The sequence below is a fragment of the Rhinoraja longicauda genome, chromosome 24 (genome assembly GCF_053455715.1).
Source record: "Rhinoraja longicauda isolate Sanriku21f chromosome 24, sRhiLon1.1, whole genome shotgun sequence".
In the NCBI taxonomy this organism is placed as follows: Eukaryota; Metazoa; Chordata; class Chondrichthyes; order Rajiformes; family Arhynchobatidae; genus Rhinoraja; species Rhinoraja longicauda.
This window is the reverse complement of record NC_135976.1, coordinates 20,784,266-20,806,984: the sequence shown is the minus strand read 5'-3', so window position 1 is coordinate 20,806,984 and position 22,719 is coordinate 20,784,266. Positions and strand designations below refer to the sequence as shown.

General features: G+C 51.0%; 1 protein-coding gene across 1 annotated transcript; it reads right to left on the bottom strand.

The window, feature by feature from the left end:
- Positions 1 to 311: 311 nt before the first annotated feature.
- pea15 (proliferation and apoptosis adaptor protein 15) lies at positions 312 to 22,473 on the bottom strand. The gene is made up of 4 exons (XM_078420764.1): positions 22,326 to 22,473; positions 8,118 to 8,307; positions 1,998 to 2,153; positions 312 to 1,418 (listed from the first exon to the last, which is right to left on the bottom strand). Exons 2-4 carry the CDS (start codon positions 8,302 to 8,304, stop codon positions 1,354 to 1,356), a joined length of 408 nt encoding a protein of 135 aa, XP_078276890.1. The 5' UTR covers positions 8,305 to 8,307; positions 22,326 to 22,473; the 3' UTR covers positions 312 to 1,353.
- Between the last annotated feature and the right edge of the window lie 246 nt (positions 22,474 to 22,719).

Below are 22,719 nucleotides of genomic sequence, written 5' to 3'. Positions count from 1 at the left end.
GATACATGTTCTCGGAGGCTGCCTGACCTTTTGAGTTACTCCAACACTTTGTGTGTTTTTTTTGTAAACCAGCACCGGCAGTTCCTTGTTTCTACTTTCTATCCCATTGGTTAGCACCAGACAAGTCTACCATACAGGACCTTGGCAAAGGCCTTGGTAAAATCCAGGTGGACAACATCTACTGTTGGTCACCTAAAAAAACTCAATCAAAATTTTCAGACATCCTGACCCCTCATTTCCCCATCAACATTCCGGTCTGTCACTTCACCCATCGACTCTGCCTCCTGCCTAAAGTCAGAGTCAAAGCCATATCTCGGTGCACGACGTGTTTAATGACACACTCCATTAATGTTTCAGCGATTCGTACACAGATGGCTGGTAAAGGCTGTTAATCGGCGGGTTAGCGGGAACGTGGTGCCGGGACCCTGCCCATCCCCACCCCGTCCTTCCAGCCTGGGCCCAGGACAGCCTACACTATGGCTGTCTTGCCTCTTTTGCCCTCGGGGAAGGGGCACAAGGGAAGGCATGAGGTCGTGGTTAAGGCTTTCCAGATTCATTGCCAAGTGGATGTAGGTTGGTGTAATGCTAGTGTGCTGTCTCACCTCCCTACCCACTTACTACTCAGGAGGCATTGACCAGCAAAGATTGCGGACTCTCCACCACCTCCTGCCAACCGGCAACCATTTTACTTCCCGTGCCCCATTGATCCCTAAAAGGCCTTTGCTTACTTTTAGATAGCGCACCAAATGTTTTGGACATCTACCCTAGCCCAGGTAAGCGGGGGGACCATCCTCCCCAGGGTCCTGACCTGCCCTCATCTCTCCTCTGGGTCCACTTCCCAAAGGAGACCAGACCTGAGCCCATGTCCACCCCCTTACCCGCTCGGTAACGGCCCTTAGTTTGGCTTTGAGCTTCCCGTGGCATGACCCCCGACCTCCGTCGGCCGGGCTGGTGGGGAAGGAGGGGGTTAGGGTGCTGCCTGGGGATGGGGTATAAGTAGACAGTGAGGTGTGGTTGAACCCCACATTGTGTCTCAGAATTTGCATAGAGTTCAGGAGGAGATGGACAGGGTTGGGAGGGGTAGTGAGGTTGTTGCAACCCTCCCCCCCCCCCCCCACTGAGGAGGCAGGGCACCAGGCTTCAGACGTACGGAAAGATCCCGGTAACACGACACAACATATCACGGTGTATGGTGGTGGGTGGGGGTTTTGCAAAAGTTACAGGTTAAATGTTACTGGGGGGGGTTTTGTTACAAACACTATCACTGGGCGCGGATTCTCTCCCCTCCCCACTGTCTCGCGCACACGCTCTCACTCCCCATTCGCTTGCTCCAGGGCCACTTCCAGCCAGGCCTCAGGCCTTCTTGGGTGGCAGCTTCAGTTTGATGATCTCATCTTCTGAAGGCTGCCGGAGAATGTCTGTAGGAGGGAACAGAAGAATTTGTCTCACCCCTGGTCCATGGATTGCAGAGGACGCCTCCCCTCCCTCTCAATCCCTGGAAAGTATTCCGCTCTGCTACATTCCATCCCAAACTGGACCCCAATTCCTTCCCTTCCCACCCAAGCCCCGGAGAACCCTCCTCTCCCTCCCAAACACTCGGGCCCAATTTATTCACCTTGCTCCCAAACCATGTGGCACCCTGCTCATCTCCATCCCTCTCCCTGGAACCCACATCCACCCCACATATCAATGGGGACCCCCTGCCCTCCCAATGACTAGGGTCCTCTTATCCCTAATTCCCAAAAACCAAGGAGATACCTACCAAGCACCTCAAATCTTCGGGGGCCCTCCCACTCTCCAAACACAAAAGCTTCCAACGTTACCATTGGGACTCCACACTGTCTGTACCCTGGGCCTAGGGTTGAACCCTGAACGTGCAGGACAACAGATTCCAGGGTGGGAGGAGGGTGTTGGTCGACTCGCAGAGATGGGACCAACCTACTGAAAAGGGTTGGGTTTTCCTAGATCATTATCTCCCCTCCACATTAGATTCTCACCTTTGTACTTGACAGCGCTGGGGATTCGGGTAAACTTGGAGTCCACTTCTTCGTCCTCTGAGATGTTCAGCACCTTGGTCCTGTAGTCGATCACCATGGTCAGGAGGTCTGGCCGCCTGGACATCTCAAATATGTGTTCGATGTATGAGAGGTTGTCTGCCATGCAAGCAGAAGCCTGTTACATCAATGTGTAGGTAAAGAGGGGGGGGGGGGTTGCTGAGAGGAGGGGGAAGCTGAAGATGAACCAAAGTGAAGTTGGAAGATGGGTCAACAAGGTTTTGGGAATGGTGGGATGTTGAGTTCAATGGAAACGTATCGGTATTGATAAGGTGCAGGGATGGTGAAAAGTCCCAGTAGTCTGGACCATGGTTGGAGGTTCCAAATCTTCAATCCTATATGGGTCTAAATATCTGCATTGGATTAACCAGTTGAACAGGGCCTGCTCCCGAGCAGCTGGCGCAGAGGATGGTGGGGTGGGGGTGATTAAATGGTGGCCTCGCCCTGTCCATAAAACTTAATGCAGAGCTTACATATAATTATTTTGTTGTTATTGGAAATTAGGTCAATGAGTTTTGTTTCAACTGTAATGCCAAGTAAGTGAAAACAAAAGGTTTTTCACTATATCTTGGTACATATAAGAATAATAAACCAAAACCATTAGTTAGGGACTGGGAAAAATCTCAGGCTTCTAAGCCCAGTCATGCCCACAGGCCTGTGTGAGTTGACCATGGAGTTGTGCCAATAACCAATGGAGAAATCAGGGAAGATGGTTGAGGGTTGTGAGGTGGTTCTGACTTTGGCTGGGGATAGGGGCAAATTGGGAGTATGATATCAAACCTATTACAGAAATGTGGCAGCTCAATATTGCAGGTTGTACACTGTTCCAAAACAACAGGCCAGAAGGGAATGAGCTGGGGTGGTGGTGTTAATCGAGGAAGGTATCACATCAGGACTGAGTTGCGATTGTGAAGGCTGTGGATAGTGATGTCGAATCAATTTGGTTGAGATCATGAATAGCAGGGGCGGGAAGCCATTAGTGGTGGTCTGAGTGGTGCAAGAATTTTTATTGTACTTGTACATCACCCTACTTGTGGATATGATGGTGAATTTGATTTGACTCAATTGGAATGGGCATAAATGGAAAAATATTAGGGGCGTGTTTGAACGTGACTGAAATTATCATGGGAGACTTTCATCTATGTATTGATTTAACAAACCAAAGTGGCAAGTAGAATAATTAGTGGAGTGCATTACGGTTTGCTTTTCAGATCGATTCAATGTGGAACTCACTAGGGGAGGGCTATTTCAGATTTGACTTTCTGTAAGGAGGGATTAATCTTGTGGTTAAAAATCCACTTGGCGGTAGTGACCACAACATATTAGAATTCTAAATGCAATTTGAAGATGAACACCATGGGACTATAACCAGCGTCTTTAATTTAAATAAAGACAATTATAAAGTCATGAGGGAAGTGTTGGGCTCAGGTGGACTGGGTAAACAAGCTTAGAGACAGCTCTGTGGAGGAACAACGACAGATCTTCAAGCAGCTGGTCCAAAATGCTCTGCAAGAACTTATCCCAGTCAAAAAGTGGGATTCCGTGATAACGAGGCACAATCCGCAGTTGGCAGAAATGTTGAATAATGTCTTGTCATCTGTCTGCACTGCAGAGGACGTTGCTAATATCTCAGATATCAGATGGACTAATTGACTATGGTATAAGGTACAAAAGTCCCAATAATGGGATAAAGTATTGGACAAACTCAGGCGGCTAAAGGTAGACGAGTTGGCAGAACCTAGTTGGCTTCATATTTGAAGTTGAGAAAGTAGTTGCATAAATAGTGGACCCATCAGATGAAAGTTTTCATCACTTGCTAAACTCCAGATGGCTGTCAGAAGATTGGGAAGCAGCCAATGTGAAAGGCAAAAGGCAGGGAACTTAACATCTATTATTGCTGTTGTCAATAATCAAAGTGGAAATAATCAATTTGGAAATCTGAATATAACGAAAACTGGCCAACATGGTTTTATAAAAGATACATATTGTATGACCAATGTGGTCCAATTCTTTCATGATGTGATAGGGAGAGTTGATAGAGGAGAACCTGCATCCCTGCATATTTATTTGCCGATTTTAAAGCCTCACAACGGCCGTGACTGTATCTGCTTCTATCATCACCTCTGCACTTCCCAGGCACCCACCACTATGTGTTATAAAACTGCCCTGCACATCTTTAAACATCCAATCTCTGACCTTGAAGCGATGGCCTTTTGTCTGTCGCATTTCTACTCTGGGAAGAATGTTCTGACTGTCGACCTGATCCATGCCTCTCGTAATTTTATAAATTTCCCACAATCTCTGATGCTCCAGAGTAAAAAAAAATCCAAGTTTCTCCAACCTCTACTCATATCCAATATGCCCTTAAGCCTTCATATCCTTCCTGTAATAGGGTGACAGAACTGTACACAAGATACCTGATGATCTGGCCCCCATCTGCCATGGCAGAGAGTTCCAGAGATTCACCACCCTCTGCAAGACAACATGTTTACACACCTCACTTCTACAGCCCATTATCTTGTAAGAAGTTTATTGTTCTCTATTCAGTACATATGACAATTAAACACTATACACTCTTGAATGCTCTCCTTGTTCTTGATTCTGCACCTGTAGAAACATCCCCACATCTACCCTTTCAAGCCCCCTTAGGCACTTATATTTTTCCTAACAAAAACTAACCAAACTTGCGCAAAAAAATCATACATTCTCAGCTTCTATACATTCATTAGTGTCATAGTTGCACGTATCTTTAAACAAAACACCCTTACCACTCATGTGGTTCCCTGGGGTGATATCTCTTCCCTTGTTTGAGGGGTGTCCTCACTGGATTCAGCCCCTCAATGTTCAGCAGTGGAAATACCCTAGACTGTGGTCCTCCCCCACTGAGCCTTGGCATTGGCTGCACCAAGTTTCAGTGCATCCCTCAGCACATACCCCAGCCAGTCAGCAACATTCCCTGTCGGACCTCGCTGTGCTGAGAGGTCAGCAAGTTTCCTGCTGATCAAAGAGCTTTTTTTCACCAAGTTGATGATCTTCCAGCAGCATTTGATGTCCTTCTCCAAATGTGTCCCTGGGAACAGCCCGTAAATCAGAGAATCCTCTGATACAGATCTGCTTGGGATGAACTGTGACAAAGACACACTTGCATCATTCTTTGGACCCTCTTTGCAAATCTACGCTCTGCGAAGAGGTGGGCAATTGTTTCCTCTCCATTTGTCGTAGGACTCTGGCGGTACGTGAAGAATCTGACTGGGAAGGCCTCTCACCACCAGCCAAGTGAGGTTTTCGAGCTTAGGAGCTTGTTTGTTTGGAATAAGGTCACCCCTCATTCTTGTAAATTCCAAGGAATACAAACCCGAACTGTCCTGCCTCTCAATATAGGACAACCCTCTCACCCCAGGGGCTAATCTGGTAAATGTCATTTTTTGTTGCCTCCAATATCAATATATCTTTGTTTTAGGTAAGGGGACCAACACTATGCATATATTCAGCTGTGGCCTTACCTTAAATGCAATAAACCCCCATTTTTCTTAAACTCCAATTTCTTTGCAATGAAGAACAAAATGCTGTTTATCTTCTTAAATGCCTTTAGTATCTTATCAAGGTGTATAGAATCATGAGAGGGATAGATGAGGTGAATGTACAGAATCTTTTAAACAGGGTAGGGAAATCAAGAACCAGAGATCACATGTTTATGGTGCGAGGGGAAAGATTGAATAGGAACTCGAGAGGAAAAATGTTTCATTCAGAGCAGGTTGGGTATATGTGATGAGCTGCAAAAGGAGGTAGTTGAGGTAAGTACTATTACAGTATTTAAAAGACACTTGGATAGATACATGGATAGGAAAGGTTCAGAGGGATATGGGCCAAATGGGACTAGTTTAGATGGGGCGTTTTGGCAGGCATGGATGAGTTGGGCTGAAGGGCCTGTTTCTGCGCTGTCTGACTCTGCTTGTTGAACTTGCCTGCATTTGCACTCCTCTGAACTTCAGGCACTTCTGTCTCTCTCTATTTAGACAAATAATGCACTTTTTGTTTCCTCTTACCAAAGTGCACAACATTACACTTCCCCCCTATTAAAGCACATTTGGCAGAATTTCACCCAATCACCAAATCAAAATCTCACAGAGGAATAACAACATCCTCAGTAACAACTTGGCCTTCCGCAAACTTTTGTATCATCAGCAAATTCGGAACGCTTACTTCCTCCAGGTCATTATTGTAAACTAGTGAACAATTGTGAACTGATCCTTGCAGTATTCCACCAGTTAACTCCTTCCAACCTGAAAAGGACTCATTTATCCCAATCTTCATTATCCATGACAGCCAGTTTTTAATCCATTTACTTCTATTTTTTTTTTAGTTTAGTTTAGAGATACAGTTTGGAAACAGGCCCTTCGGTCCACTGAGTTTGAGCCGATCAGCATTGCCCGCACGCTTACACTATCCTGCACACACTAGTGACAATTTACAATTATAGCAGGCCAATTAACCTACAAACCTGTACCTCTTTGGAATGTGGGAGGAAACCGGAGATCCCGGAGAAAACCCCACACAGGTCATGGGGAGAACATATAAACTCCATACAGACAAGATTGAATCGTGGTTTCTGACGCTGTAAGGCAGCAACTCTACTGCTTCGCCACCATGCTGCCCCATTTTAACACGCATCCTCCAACACCATAGGGTTTTAATTTATGCACCAACCTTCTTTGTGACATCTTCCCAACTGCCTTTTTGAAAACTAAATATGCATCATCTACATGTAGAGCAAGCAGGGAAAGAACTCAAACAGGGAATTGGAAGAGCCAGAAGGTGCCATGAAATGTCATTGGCAACTTGGATTCAAAAAAATCCCGAGGCTTTTATACATACATTATAAACAAAAGGGTAACTAGGGAGAAGATAGGATCACTCAAGGATAAAGGAGGGAATTCATTCTTGGAGTCAGAGGATGTAGGCGAGGTACTAAATTAGTACTTTTCATCTGTATTCACAAAGGAGGTAATGGAGAAAACTGAGATCAATGTGGGATATACCAATATACAGTGCATTTTCAGATAAAAAAAGGAAGTGGTGTTGACACTCTTGAGCATTAAGGAGGTTAAATCCTCAGGGCCTGATGGGATCCATCTCATGTTACTGAGAGATGCAAGAGAGGAACCTTGATGAAAGCATAGATATGGAATACAGGCAGAACCTTTTTTTCCCATGGGTGGAAATGTCAAATACTAGAGGGCATAGCATTCAGCTCAGAGACTGAAAAATGAAAGATGTGTGGGTCAAATTCTTTTTTACACATAATTGGTGGGTGCATGGAACACTGCCAGGAGAGGGAGTGGAAGCAGATACTGTATTGGCATTCAACAGGCTTTTCAATAGGCACATGGATGTGCATGGAATGGAGAAATATGGATTATGAGGCGATTATATTTAATTTGGCATTATATTCACACACATTGTGAGCTGATAGGTCAGTTTCAGTGTTGCACAGTTCGATGCTCCATAGTTAAAATGGAGGTCGATAAATATTTCATGGACAGAGGAGCAGAGGGGAATGGGGAACAGGTACAGTTGAGGCCAACTTACATCAACCATGGTCATGTTGAATGGCAAGGCAGAAACAAGGAACTGCAGATGCTAGTTTGCCAAGGAAAGACAAATTGCTGGAAGGGTCTTGACTCAAAATGTCACCTATCCATGTTCTCCAGGGATGCTGCCTGACCCGCTGTGGTATTCCACCAATTTGTGCCTTTTAATGGCAAGACTGGTCTGAGTGGATCGATTGGTCTAACAGACTGGAGGAACTGGGGGTTGGGGAAGATGTTGAGGCACAAGAGATAGTGTGGCATCAGTGAGAGGTGGGGACGAGGCTCCAGTGGGGAAATAAAAGGTCCAGGATAGGATCGCAGTCCTTGCCGCCTGGTTTAGCCAATGTACCGTGATGGTCTGGCGGAAGGGCTTTGTGCAAGGATTTGACGTGGGGAGGGTTGGAGGTTAATGGGGAAGGGGTGACATTGGTGAGGTATGGGGGAATGGGGCAGATCTGGGCAAGGCTCCTACCTTTGGAGAGCTTGTCGTGTTTCTCGAGGAAGCTGAACCACTCATTGCAGCCAGTCAGCTCCTCATTCTTGTCACTCGGGATGTCTTCCTTGCAGGCCAGCTTCAGCTGGGCCAGATCCTCCGACGTGATGTTGGCCGAGATCTCCTCCAGCAGTGTGGCAAACTGACCTGGGATGGTGTCAGTCATGGTCTGTAAATGGAGTGATAGGAGGAGGGAGGGATGGAGAGAGAGAGAGAGCATTAGAGAGGCAGGGAGAGAGAGGGGAGACCTAGGGAGTCAGACAATGGAGAGGGTAGACCAGTTTTGGGGTGATAGACTGGAGAGGGAAGGAGAAAGAGGGGAAGACTCAGGGGAGGGTAGACCTGAGGTGGGAGGGGAAGAGGGAGGTTGAGACTAGGAAGGAGAGAAAGAAAGAAATGCTAGACAAGGATAGAATAGAAGGGGGGAGTTAGAGAGATGGAGTGGGTTAAAGGAGGGTCGAGAAAGGGGGTAGGATGTGAGGAATATTATGGATGAAGGAGAGAAACAGAGAGGGATGAAAGAGAAATAGGAGGTGGGTGTAGTCTAGAGAGGAGGAGAGTGGGGAAGTGATGTTTTCAGTTGCAGAAGGAGGATTGGAGGAATATGGGAGAGGGATGGATGAGCAGGTTGGAGTGTTGGGGAAGTTGGGCAAGGAGGTCGAGTAGAATTGAATGAAGTAGGGAGAGCTGTGGAGAAGAGAGGGTGAAGCGAGAGGGTGAAGCACCCTCCACTCCCATTCAACATTCCTCCCCCTCCATTCCCCTACTCCACCTAATCCCATTCATCCTACCATCCTCCACCCTCCACTCTCACCTCCACCCCGTTCAACCTACTTCCCCCTCTATTCCCCTCCTCCTCCAAACAATCCCACTCCCACCTCATTACTCCATGCCTATTCTCCCCTCCCACATCCCTCTCCTCCTTTCTCCCCAATTCATCCTCCACCCACCCCTCCTTTCCTCCATCAAAGGCTGTAATAGCCCTGTTCCCACAGACCATTCCCCCACTCTCCGTCCCCAGCGCTCTCCACCCAGATGAGATGATCCCATCACTCCCCCACCCCCACAATACCAACCAATGATCCCACATCCAGCCTCCTGTTGCCTTGACAACAAGGCTTTCCTGTGGTGCTTGGGGACAGGTTGCTACAGTAACCATTTGGAGTCAGCCGATCTGGCCAACTGCATTCCAAGCCCGAGCACCTGACCGAATTTCTGAAAAGAAGTGATAGGAAAGAATGGATGTGTGGGTGGGAGGAGAGGGAAGCTGGAAAGCCAACCCATGAGAGGTACAGGCCAGTGGCAGAATGGATTTCTGGCCAAGAATGCAACCAAGCAGGGAGAGTATAGAGACTGGTTCCAGAGAGGTCTGGGGCCCTATTTCAGAGGGGAGAGGCATGGGGCCAGTTCCCAGAGAGAGAGGCTGGGTCCCAGGCCCTGTACTAGTCGAAGGGTAACCAAGCAGGGAAAGTACATGGACTGGTTACAAAGAGGTAGCTGGTCTGGGGCTCAGTTCAGATATGGGGAAGGTCTGGGGCTCTGTCCCAGAGAGGGAGATGCTTCAGGCTTGTGGCCCCATCCCAGAGTGGGGTGGCAAGGCCAGAGAATGGAGAGGCCTGGTGTCTGGTCGCAGAGAGAGGGGCCAGGAGCCATGTCCCAGGGAGCAGCCTGGGGCCCAGACCAAGAGAGAGAGAGGCCTGGGGTCCAGCCCTAATGACGGTAGCTGTGAGTGTGGAGGAGGGGTGTATTCGCTAAAGGGAGGCTGAAGCCAACCCGAGGTCTATATCCGTGCATTGGGAAGGACAAGGATTCCTCTCACCACTGAGTTCTCAGCCAGAATGGGTTAACCAGACTGGACCCTGGCGGAGCCTGCAGCAGATTCGCAGAGCTTGTTCACATTCTGAGAGTGTCCTGTCCCACAGCAAAACACCACTTACATTCAACCACGCTTGAAAGAAGCCTCTTGAACAGGCAAGCTTGACTGACAGCAGCACAGAGAGCAGTTCCAGCCTGTAACGTACTCCTGGCGATCTGTTATTCTTTGTACCAACCTCTGAACTCCTCCGTTAAATTCCAAATCCTAACTCCCCAGGATTGGTAAATCTATATATATAAACCCCTGAACCTCTCAATTAGATTTATGCCTGCGACAGGCTCATGGGGATCTTTTATTCTTTACATAAACAGCCAACCTGCTGCATCAGATCACAGCCTGTAATTCACTTCCAGGGATCTGTTATTCCTATGTATCAAACCCTTAATCCCAACATTAGAACCCAAGTTTAGGTTACATTAGGTTTCCTCCTACATTCCAAAGACGTACAGGGTTGTGGCTTAATTGGCTTACGTAAAATTGCGTAGGATAGTGCTAGTGTCTGGGGTGTTCGCTGGTCGGCGTGGACACAGTGGGCCAAAGGGGCTGTTTCCGGGCTGTAACTCTAAAGTCTGAAGCCCACACAGAGAGCTTGGGCCGAATGGAGTCACAGAGAATCTGTGCCAAATGAGTCACAGAGAGATACGGCATGGAAACAACCTTTCAGTCGAAAGGTCTAGAGTCCAAAGATCCCATCTGTAACTTTCCCAGATCTCCGAATTACAATTCCTATAGATAGGAATTGTAATTCAGAGATCTGGGAGAATCTATATATATATATAAACCCCCGAAACTCTCGAATAGATCGCAGCATGTAACACATTCCCGGGGATCTGTCGTCATGTCTGTTATCACTGTCCCAGGCCCGTTTCGCACCCATTCCACTTTCCTCCCCCCCCCCCCCCCCCCCCCCCCCCCTCAAGCTACGTTGCAGTCTGTTACTTGGCCGAGCTTTGCCAGCTGGTGCAGTGATTTCCGGCTGGATTTCAGCCGTTTCACCCATTGGATGTCGGAGAGCTGGCTGCAAATGAGATAATCCCGTGGCCATTGTTCGGGTTGTTTGGATGTCGGGCTGGAAGGATGGGGGTTGGGCGTGGGATGGTGAAAGGAGGAGGAGGGGGAGAAGAGGGAAGTGGTGCGTCGGAAGAGCAGTCGCTGGTCCCGTGGTTGGCGAGGAGACCAAGAGTTCCTGCTGAGACCACAGACAATGAGATCATTCAGCAGATCCGGGCCTGAGTCAGTGACAGGCTCAGCACACCAATCCCTCTCAGTCAAGTCACCCCTGCACCTGACTATTCCTCCACCCCCACTCCACCATTCGCCCTCTCTTGTTCCCCCCCTCTCTCCTCCTTCCATCCTCCCCTTTCTCCTTTTCTCTTCCCTTCATTCACCTCTCCTCTCTCACCACTTACTCCCCGTCCCCTTCGGTCTCTTTCTCCCTCTATCTCTCTCTCTCGCTCCTTCTGTCTCTGCCTCTCCCATCTCTACCGCCTCCTTTCTGTCACTCTCTCTCCTGTTTCCAAGTGCCTCTCTCTGTCCCTCTCTGTCTCTCCCCTCTCTGCCTCCCTCTCTCTGCCTCTCTCTCTCCCGCCCCCTCTCTCTCCCCCTCCCCATCTCTGTCTCTCTCCCTGTCCCTCTTTCTCTCTCTGTTTCTCTGTCTCAGTCTGTCTCTAGCTCTCTGTCGCTCTCTCTCTCTCTCTCTCCCTCTCTGTCTGTCTTTGCTGTAATTGTTTTTGCTGTACAGTCTGGGCTGGGGATGTGCCAGGAGAGGAAGTTCTCCGGATGGCGAAAGGAAGTGGATGGAACGTTCTGGAACTGCAAAGCCATTAAACAGTTGAACAAAGCCTGCACATTCAGAAATAAAGAAAAGGACATAAAATGGGAGTTAGTGCTTAGGATGGGGAGAATAGGTGGATAACAAGCAAGTGGGATACTGAGGTGAGCAGAGTGAGAAATGGGGCGAGAAAGATAAAGACTGCAAGAAAGTGGTGAGGGAGAGAGGGGTGAAAGTGAGGGAATGAGAGATATTGGGGTCAGAGACAGATTGGTTGGAGAGATAAAAAAGAGTGGATAGAAAGAGATGGGGAGTGAGAGGGAAAGGGGAGAGATAGAGAGAGACAGGGAGATAATGGGGAGGGAGAGAAGGAGAGATGGGGAAGAGAAGGGGAAAGGAGAGACAGGGAGGGAGAGGGGATGGAAAGAGACAAGGGGAGTGAAACAGAGAGATGTGGGAGAGGGAGACAGGTCGTAGACGGGGAAGGGTAAGAGAGACAAGAGAAAGATGAAAGGGAGAGACAAGGGTAGAATGAGATGGGGAGAGAAAGAGGCAGGGTGTAGAGAGAGTGAGAAGATTGGGAGTGAGACTGCAGGTTGAGAGACATTCAGGGGTTTAAGAGAGACATGGTGTGAGAGAGAATGAGATAGAGAAAGGGGCATGTGACAGAGAAAGAGATGGGGAGAGAGAATAGAGGAAGACGGTGACAGAGAGAAAGACATGGGGAGAGAGAGATGCATACGGGGGAGAGGGCGACAGGGTTGGGAGTCAGAGGGGGAGAGAGACGGGGTGAGGGAGAGAGATGGGACAGAAAGAGACAGGGAGGAATCGAGAGATGGGGAGGCAGAGATATGAGGGAAGACAGATGGGAAGAGAAAGAGGCAGGAGGGAGAGATATGGATGTGATGCAGGGAAAGATGGGTGGGAGAGAGCCCTGGGTTGAGAGCAGGGGGTGGGGAAATAGATGGGCAGAGAGAGTGGGGGGGGGGGGGGGGGGTAAGAGACAGGGGGGTGAGAAACGGGGAGGAGAGATGGGAGGATAGAGATGGGGTGGGAGGGAGAAATGGGCGAGATGCAGGAATGACAAGGGAGGGAGACAGGTAGACATGGTGAGAGCGATGGAGAGAGAGAAAGAGAGACTGGGTGGAGAGAGCGTCGGGGGTGAAAGACACAGGACAGTGCAAGAGACCCAGGCATGAGAAAGGGAGAGATGGGAATGGGAGTGATAAAAACAGGGTGAAAAGAGATGGAGGGGAGTGACAGAGAAAGAGAAGGGGAGAGAGACACTGAGGGAGAAAGAGAAAGAGAGGGGAGAATGCGATGGGGTGGGGAGCAGAAAGAGGGTGGAGGGAGAGAGGTTAGTTGGGTGTCATGGAGGGGAATGACTGGGTGAGAAGCGGAAGCAGTCAAACTGGAAGGGAGTTGGGGAGAGTATGTAAGAGAGTGAATGGGATGTGTGTGTTGTTGCTTTGGAAAGAGGGTATGGAGGAGAAGAGGGTGTGGGTGAGAGGGAGTATGTGGAGAAGAGGTTGTAAAGGAGATGGCTTGGAGAGATGGAGGGGGGTGGGAGCAAGAGTGGTGGAAGAAGATGGTGGGAGTGGTGTGGTGGGTTGGGGAGATGGGGAGGGAGAGGGTGTGAGGAAGAAGTAGTGTGGGTGTGTGAGTGAGAAGGGACAGGGGAGTAGAGATAGTTGGGAGAGTGGGTAGGTGAGAGAGGGGATAGTGTGCTCCAGTGTGAAGAGGAAGGCATGGGAAGGAAAGGGATGTGCAAGAGAGGATGGGTAGAGATGAGGAGGGAGTCTGGGCGGGAGAATTGGGAGAGGAGATGAGCTGAGATTTGGGAGAGAATCTCGAGGGAGAGAGAGGGGTGGTTTGGGTGGCTGCAAGAGTGGAGAGGTGTGAGGGTCTAGAGGTGCAAATGTAGGGGTGATAGGAGAAAGGGGTGAGAGAGAGGGGAGAGCAAGGACGTGGGAAAGAAAGTCTTGAATGGGCAATTGTAGAGAGGGGCGTGGGAGAGCAGGGAGAAAAATGTGGGATAGAAGGGAGTGTGGGGATGTGGTGTAGCAGAAAGGGGTTGTGTTTTAGAAGGATTGAGAAGAGATGGGGAGAGAAAAAGAGAGACTGGGTTGAGAGGGAGTCAGGGGTCTTGGACAGGACATTGCAAGGGACACGGGCATGAGAAAGGGAGAGATGGCATGGAAGTGATAAATACGGGGTGAGAGAGAAGGGTGCATGGGAAGGAAGTGGGTGAGGAAGATGGGACAGTATGAATAAGGGCAGGGAGAGAGGGGAAGGAGAGAGGAGATTGGTTGAAAAGAGGAGAGAGGGTGTGGTGGGTTAGGGTTAGGGGAACTTGTGAGCAAAGGTTGAGAACATTGAAAGTGGAAGGGAGCTGGGAAAAATGTGTAAGAGAGTGAAAGGCTGAAGAGTGAGGGTGTAAGGGAGTGGGATAGAAGGTGTTGTGGGATAGAAAGTGGAAGAAAGGGGCTAGGGAAGAGGGTGGTGGTTGAGGAGAGTGAGAAGGGGATGTGAGAGAGAGAGGCCTGGATGGTGTGGAAGAGAAACAGTATGGAAGATAAGGGCGTGTGAGAGGCAAAGGGGCCTCGGAGGAGAGCGGGTGTGGGATGAGCAGGTTTGGGAGGTGTTTTGGGAGAGAGGGGGTTTGAGGAGGCGGGGGCTTTTGAGAGAAGGGGTTGGAAGGGTCTGGGAGATGGGGTGAGAGAGATGGGGCTGGAGATAGGGGGGGAAGAGGGGAGAGAGAAAGGGATGGGAAACCGATAGGACTGGGGTGGAAGAGAAGGGTGTACAGGATAGACAGTGTGTGAGAGAGGGAATGTGTGGGAGAGAAGTAGTTTGGAAGAGTTGTGGCAGAGAAGAGGTGTTGAGAAAGGGTGTGGGGGAGATGGGTTGTGAGGGAGTGAAAGGAATATGGGAGGAAGGGGGCAGGGAGAGAATGGGCAGGAAGATAAAGTAGAGTTGGGAGAGAGAATAGGTAGGGTTAGAGAGAGTGGTGAACAGGCATGGAATGGGAAATGTGTTGAGAGCATTGAAAGTGGCAGTTGCAAGAGAGCGTAAGAAATTGAAAGGGGTGGGAGAATAGGGACTGGGAGAGAAGGTGGCAGGAGAGAGTGTGGTTGTAGAATGGGTGTAGGTGAGGAGGGTGCTGAGAGAGGGGGTTTGGATGGGAAAGTGGATTGGGTGGGAAGGCGGCTTGGGGGTGAAGGGGTTTTTGAGGGAAATGTTCTGGGAGAGTAGTGTGTGAGGACAAAGTGACTGAGCGATGGAAGGGTTGAAGCGAGGGGATTGAGAATGGTGTTGGGAGAGAGGGTTAAGAGAAGGGGTGCAGAGGGACATGGGTGAGGGGGCATGGGAGAGTGGCGAGGGATGAGCTGTGGAGAATTGGGAGTGCGGGGGTAGTTGGCAGAGCATGGGTATTCGAGAGTGTATGGGTAGTTGGGAGAGGGGATAGTTGGGGTGGAGATCAGGTGGAGTGGAAATGAGTGGGAGGGCAGTGCAGGGAGATTGGAGTGTGGGAGAGAGGGGGCAGGTAATTGCGAAGGTGATAATTGGGAGAGGGTGTGGGGAGGAGTTGGAGAAAAGGGATGAGAGCATTGAGTGTGAGAAGGAGCTGTGGAGAGTATGCAAGAGTGTGAAAGGGATGGGAGAATATGGGGTTGAGAGACAGGGGAATTGTGGAAAAAGGATGAGGTGGTGGATGAGAGGGCTATGGTGGAGGGGGAAAGATGTGGGAATGAAGGGATGAAAGCATTGACAGGGAAAGAGGGTCAAGGTGAGGGGGTCCGGAGATTGGGAGTGGGGGTTTGGAGAAGGGGTTGACAGAGGGGTTGGGAGCCAGAATTTGGAGTGGGGATTAGGAGTGGGAGTTTTGGAGAGGGTTAGCAGAAGGAGGAGAGCAGGGGTTTGGATCAGAGGGGAGAGGTGGAGTGATTGGGACAGGTAGTTGGGGAGCAGGATTAATGGTGGGGTAGTTGGGAGAAAGGTGATATTTTGGAGAAGGGAATATTTGGGAGAGGGGCGTGGGTGTGGAATGGTTTGGGTGAGGTGGTGGGAGTTGGAGTGAAGAGAGTGGGAGAGGGAGGTGTGGGAGGGAAGGTGGGAGAGGGGTGCGGGAGGGAGAATGAGTGAATGTGGGAAGGATCCCACATGGGAGAGAGGTGTGGGAGGATGGGACAGAGAGGGATTGGGATGGGGTGGGAGGGAGGGAGACGGAAGAGCAAATTGTGGGGGGGTGAGGGATGTGTGTGAGAGAGGGTAGGGAATTGTAGGGGGGAGTGGGAGAGAGTGGGTAGGGAATGTTAGAGTGGCAGAGTGAGGGTGAAGGAGGTTGGGAGGAAGTGTGTGGGGAGCAAAACGGGGCAGTGAGGGCAAGTGGGGGTGGGAGAGAAGGGAGAGGGGATGTGAAAGGGGATGAAGAGAGGCGGATGTGTGAGAGAGAGGGAAAAGGGGGTGGGGTGGGGATGTGTGAGATAGAGGGGTGTGCAAGAGAAGGGTTTGGGTGAGGCCAGGTAGAAGTGTGGAGACAGAAGGGTTAGGAGAGTGAGAAATGGGAGAGAGGGGAGTGGAAGGGACAGTGGGGAATGGTAGACAGGAGATGGGGAAGGGGAGGTAGATAGGGGAGGAAGAGGAGGACGAGAGACGGGAGGGTGTATATTGATGGGGTCAGTGGGAAGGGAGGAAGGGAGGAGAGGATAGGGAAGGGCAGGGGGTAGGGAGGGAGGGAGGGGAGATATGTGAGATTGGGGTAGGAGTAGACGGGGTGAGAGAGAGAAAGATAAGATGGGAAATGGTTTGAGGGGAGTGGGCAAGAAGGGATGGTAGAGAGGGATGAGGGACAGAGAGAGGAGAGAGAGGGAGAGAATGAGGGGGAGAGGTAGTAAAGAGAGAGGGGGTGGGAGAGAACATTTTGGGAGAAGTGAGAGGGGGTTGGGGAGAGCGGGTGTAAGATAGAAGGGGTGTAGGAGAGATGGTATGGGGAGAGGGAAATGGGAGGAAGGGGAGGGGTGGGGAAGAAAGAGGGTGCAGAATGGTAGAGGGGAGAGAAGAGAGGGATGGGAGAGAGGGGAGCAGGGAAAGAGCATGCAGAATGGCAGATGGGTGGAAGAGAAAGGGAAGGATGGCAAGGAGAGGAGATGGGGAGTGGGAGAGGGGAAAGGAAGAAATGCAGGAAGGTTTAGAGAGAAGGAGGATGTAGCAACGGTGAGGGGTTACAGACATAGGGAGTTGTAGAGGGGCATAAGGATGGGATTGGGGGTTATCGAGATAGAATGGTTAAATGGGCTGGAGAGACAAGGTTTCCAGCAGAGATGCCTGGCACCCTGGTGAGCTCAACATCTCACTTTTCACAGGCTTATCTGAGTCATTTTTGACTTAGGAAAACACCAAGCTGTGGTTCACACTTAAGAGAGCGAAGAGAGGTAGAGAACGGGAGAGGGTGGGGAGGGAGGAGGAGAGAAAGGAGATGGAGTGAGAACGGGACTGAGTGAGGGAGAGCTGCGGAGTGAGAGGAGGTAGTACGTGGAGAGGGGAGAGTGGATCCAAGAGAGGGGTGTGTGAGAGAGATGTGGAAGAGGGCGTGTGGGAAATATGGAGTAGGTAAGGGTGTGGGAGGGAGTGCGAATGGTAGTGTGTGAGGTATGTGGGAGTGAGGTGTGTGAGAGCAAGGGTAGGCGAGCAAGGAGTGGGATAGAGAGTGGGAAAGAGAAAGTGTGAGGAATGGTGAAGGTGAGTGGAAGAGAGTGGCGAGGGACAGGGAGAGGATGGAGTGAGGGGGTCAGAGGGAGGGAGAGAATGGCGAGGAAGAGCAGGTAGTGAGGGAGAGAGGGGCGAAGGGTGGGAGAGGTGGGCGAGGGACTGGGAAAATGGTAATATAGGGGTTTGGGTAGGCGCGTGAGAGAGGGGAATGGAAGAGAGGGGTGGGAGAAAGGGTAGTGGGGGAAATATGGTGCAGAATGGTAAATGACAGTGGGAGAGAGAGGAAGAGGGAGAGGTAGAGACAGTAAGGGAGAGAAATAGGATGTAGTCAGCGGGGGACAGTGAGGGAAGGCATGGAGAGTGTGAGAGTGTTGAGAGGGGAGAGTGGGTGTGAGTCAGGAGGTGTGAGAGATGGGTGTGAGAGACAGCAGGCATATGGGAAAGAGTGTGGGAGTGGATGGGAGTACGAGGGATGGAAGAGTGAGAGTTTGGTGCGTGAGATCGAGTTGTGTAAGAGGAGGGAGCAGGGGCAGGGGAGTGAGAAATTGAGTGGAGACAGGTACAGTGTGTGGTACAGAAGGGATGGGGCAGGGAGGGGATGGGGATGGAGGGAATGAGCGAGAGAGGGAAGTGGAGAATTGGGGGCAGAAGAGATGGGAGGGAGAGATGGGAAAGAAAGGAGTTAGGTGTTGGGAGGGGGAAAAGAGAGTAGATACAGAGGAATTGTAGAGGGTGTATGAGAGGGGGAGCTGGACAAAGGGTTCTCTGGATGCTTTTAAGAGAGAGCTAGATCGAGCTCTTAAAGATAGCGGAGTCAGGGGGTATGGGGAGAAGGCAGGAACGGGGTACTGATTGTGAATGAACACATTGAATGGCGGTGCTGGCTCGAAGGACGAATGGCCTACTGCACCTATTGTCTATTGTGTGGGAAAGAGGGTGTGGGAGGAAATGGGTAGGGGTGCGTAAGGTGGAAGAACGAGGGAGGGAGCACAAGATGTGTCAGAGGAGGGACTGGGAGAAGGGAGATTGGGAGAAAGTGGGGAAAGGTTAGAGGGGTGGTGCAGAAAGGAGAGGGGGAAGGAGAGAAGGAATGGGATGGAGAGTGAATGGCACAGTGGGGACAGTGGGGAGAGCATGGGAGGGGCTGATGGAGAGGTTGTGATGGAGGGAATGGTAGGGGGATGGGATCGAGGTATTGGGAAAGAGCAGGGACAGTAGGTCAGGAGGAGCGGTAGAGACAGAGAGGGATGGTTGGAATGCGGGTTGGGAGAGAGGAGTTTGGGGAGAGAGCGTTCAGGGAGGGGGGTTCAGGCAAAGGAGATTTGGAAGAGGAAGGGAGAGGCAGTCGGAAGAGAGGGGGTCAGGAGAGAGCATTGGGGGAGAGGTGTTTGGGGAGAGGTGTTTGGGATGGGAGAGAGAGAGGGGTTTCGTGAGAAGGCCATGAGATGGATGGAGTTTGAGAGAGTAGAGGCCAGGAGAGAGAGGGTAGTGGGCGAAAGGAGAATGGGAGAGATGGTGTATTTTTGAGAGACGATGCGGTGGTGCGGTAACAAATGGGAAATAGAAGATGAGCATTGAAATTGGGAGGGAGCTGGGAAGTTGTGTAGGAGAGTTAAAAATGTAATGACATGGTTTGACAGACGTGAAAATAGATGAAGGGCAATCCATGGACATGGATCCGAGGACTCCCCATAGTGAACTCTGCTCCTAACACAGATTGGTCCCTGGTCCTGATGACCAGGGTACAAGTTAACACTGTGGGGTGTGAAAGCAGGCCCAAGAGAGGGAAGTAGGTTTACTGAGGGCAATTTAGAGCTCAGGATGCAGGGAACTGCTGGCACAGTTGACAGCTGCAGAGAAATGCAGGGTGGTTTGCAGCGAGAAAGAAGATGTAGGAATGGTGGAGGGTTACAGGGTTAGGGGGGGGGGTCTATAGGGGGGAAGAAGGAGGGGGTTGTTATTGGGATAGAGGGGGGTTGTTATTAGGATAGAAAGGTTGTACGGGCTGGAGTGGCTTTCATGGATAGGGAGAGCTTTCATTTCTAAATGTTGGGGAGCGGGTGGGGGGTGGGAAGGATGGGTGGGAAAGAAAAAGGGTGCAGAATGGTAAAGGGAAGTGGGAGGGAAGGGAGAGAGGGTGGGAGAGAGGGAAGTGGGAGAAAGAGGGTGCTTATTGGTAGAGAGGAGTGGAAGAGAGGATAGAGAGAGTGGAAGGGAGAGCGGGCGAGGAGATGGGGAGAGGGGAAGGGAAGAAATGCAGGAGGGTTTACGGAAAGAAAGAGGATGCAGAAACTAGGGGGCTACAGATAGTGAGGGGTTTAAGGACAGGGTGACAGAAGGAAGAGATGGTTGTAGAGATAGAAAGGTTATATGGGCTGGAGAGGTTTACATGGACAGGGAGAACTGTCAGTTCTGAAGGTTGGGGGGGGGGGGTGGGGTATACTGTAGATGCAGGGAGGAATTCAGTTGGAGAGGGTGTGGTGTATTACTCTGGAGATATCAAGTAACCATGTGAGGTGCCCATGGGCGCAGATTCCACCAGGGATGCCTGGCACTCCGGTGAGCTCAACATCTCACTTTGCACAAGGTTATCTGAGTCATCCATGACATGAAAACATATAGCCTTGGCTCAAGCGCATAGGGCGAGGATGGGAATGGGAGAGGGTGGGGGGAGAGGAGAGGAAGAGAAAGGGGATGGAGTAACAGGGGACAGTGAGGGAGAGCATGGGGAACAAGAGGGGTTAGTACGGTGGCAAGGGGCCGAGTAGGTGCAAGAGGGGGGTGTGAGCGAGGGATGGGAGATAGGTGCTGGAGAGGAAGTGTGAAAGACACATGGAGTGTGTACAATGGTGTGGGAGGGAGTGGGTGGGAGCTTGAGGGATAGCGTGCATGGCGTGTGTGATCAATGGATGGGAGAGCAAGACAAAGGGTAGAATGGGAAAGAAAGGGTGGGGAAGTGGTGTGGGAGTGGAGGGCTGGGGAGAGAGTGGTGAGGGACAGAGAAGGGATGGAGTGAGGGGGTCAAAGGGGGGGGGAGAATGGGAGAGAGGAAGGTACTGAGGGAGATGGGCAAGGGAGTGGGAATGGTGAGAGAGGGAGAGCTGTCAGTTTAGAAGGCTGGGGAGTACACTGGGGCCTACTATATATGCAGGGAGGAGTTCATAGCTGGAGTGCAGTATTACACCGGGAGTGGAGATATCAAGAAACCATGTGTGGTGCCCAAAGACGCGGACTATCACTGGACTCTGCCTTTCAATCAAAAGAGCTGTGGATTGTTGGATGACATTACAGAGGACGGGAAGAACTTGGAGGGCTGGTGGTGGTGGGGGTTTAAAAGATGGGGAAGGTGTTGGGAACTGGAGGGCGTAATATTTTTGGAGAGGATGGAGGGGGCTGGAGAGATGAGGAAGGGTGTTAGGGCCTGAGACGAATATCAAGACACAAATGTCCCTATATGGATGGGAGGCAAGGAATTTTAAAGTCATTCTCTCGCTCTTCTCTTGTCCCCTCTTCCTTATTTCTGGAAGTGCGATGGAAGGACGGGTCCAGCTCATAAGGACCAGTTGTGGCTGCGATCATTCCTGGCGCTCGCGGAACAGAGAGATGGCCGTTCGACAGGAGGGGTATGTGGACACAACAGGTTAATCACTAGCAGTGAGATTGGGAGAGTGGATGGGGGGTGATGACAGAGATTACAGTGGCGGAGTGATAGACAGGGGAAGTGACCGGGTAACAAAGACGATGAGAAAGAGGGGAAGTGAGAGCGAGGGTTGAGGACAGAGCAACAGAAAGAGAAAGGTAGGACGAAGCAGGAAGGATGTCGGAGAGAGACAGACAACTGGGAGGTGATGAAATCGTGTCGCTCTTGCACAGAAGGACTGTGACTTTAAGAGTCTGCTGTAAACAAGTGTGAGCGGAGCGGCTGCGAAGGGTTGTGGGTGTGCGCAGGTACAGACAGCCGGCGTCTCATTACTGCCCAGCCCATCTCACACACACACACGCACTGCCTCACTGACTGAACGGTGCAGGCGCGTCAGATTGCAGGCACACGCACCTACTAACACACTGATTCTCACACAGACACATACTCAGACACTTGTGGTCTCTCTCTCTCTCTCTCTCTCTCTCTCTCTCTCTCTCTCTCTCTCTCTTTCCACTCACTCAGCCAGTCACTCACCCCACAGAGCAGCGCACACTCGCACGTACACACATTCAGACATTCTCATACAGACCCACACAAATAACGGCGCACACAATCAATCTGCAACGCTCTGGTTTGCCATCGTGTGAGAAATCAGTTCTTCTGCCTGTGTGGCTGTGTGTCTGTGCATTTATGCGTGCAGAGAGAGAGAAAGGCACGCCGTGATTTGTCAGTCGCTGACGCTCCGAAAGCTTTCTGTCTCGGGCCCAGGACCTTCTTCACCCGTCCCACGTCCTCCGCCCCAGGACACCGCCAGCTCACTCCCGCGTCAGCTTGTGCAGCGGAAAGGAATTTCATTCAAGGAAGCAGCCAGCTCCCTGCAGCACGCTGTATTGCACGGCCGAGTTATTTCCTCTGCCGTGAGGGAGATGGAGAGAAGGGTGGCGGGGGGCATCGCCCTTCGATGAGGGAGATATCGGGACAAGGGGAGACAACGGGAGATAAGGAGAGAAAGGGGTGGGGTAGAAGGAGGAAGGGACGGAGAAGGAGATATTGAGATTGTAGGGAGAGAGAGACAATCAGAAAGAGATGGGGCGGGGGGGGGGGGGGGGGGAGAGGGGCGGCGATGACAGAGATAAAGAATGCACACTGGAGATTGGAAAGACGAGATACGGCGCTCTCTCCTACCGGCAGCTGGTTCGATGATTCTGCAGACAGACGAATTCTGGGGCCGGAGTCAGGCACCTCCCGCTCTCCGATGGAAGCTGCTCGTTTCCTATTGCCCCAGAAGCAAGGATTCGAGAGAAGAGCAGCGGGCGAGAGGGCGGGGAAGAGGATGTAGCAGCCCACTCATTGGGCGCAGGCAGGCTGTGGCCAGCGTGGAGCAGCGCTGTAACAGGCTGCCGGCCTGGCAGGGTGACGTCAGGATGATAGGAAGGAGGTGGGGGTGCGGGCAGAAAGAGGGAGAGAGAAAGGGAAAGAGAGAGAGCTAGAGGGACCAAAGGAGGTAGGGAAGGAAGAAAGGGAGTGAAAGGGACGGACAGAAGAGACAGAGAGAGAGAGAGAGACAGGGGGAATGGGG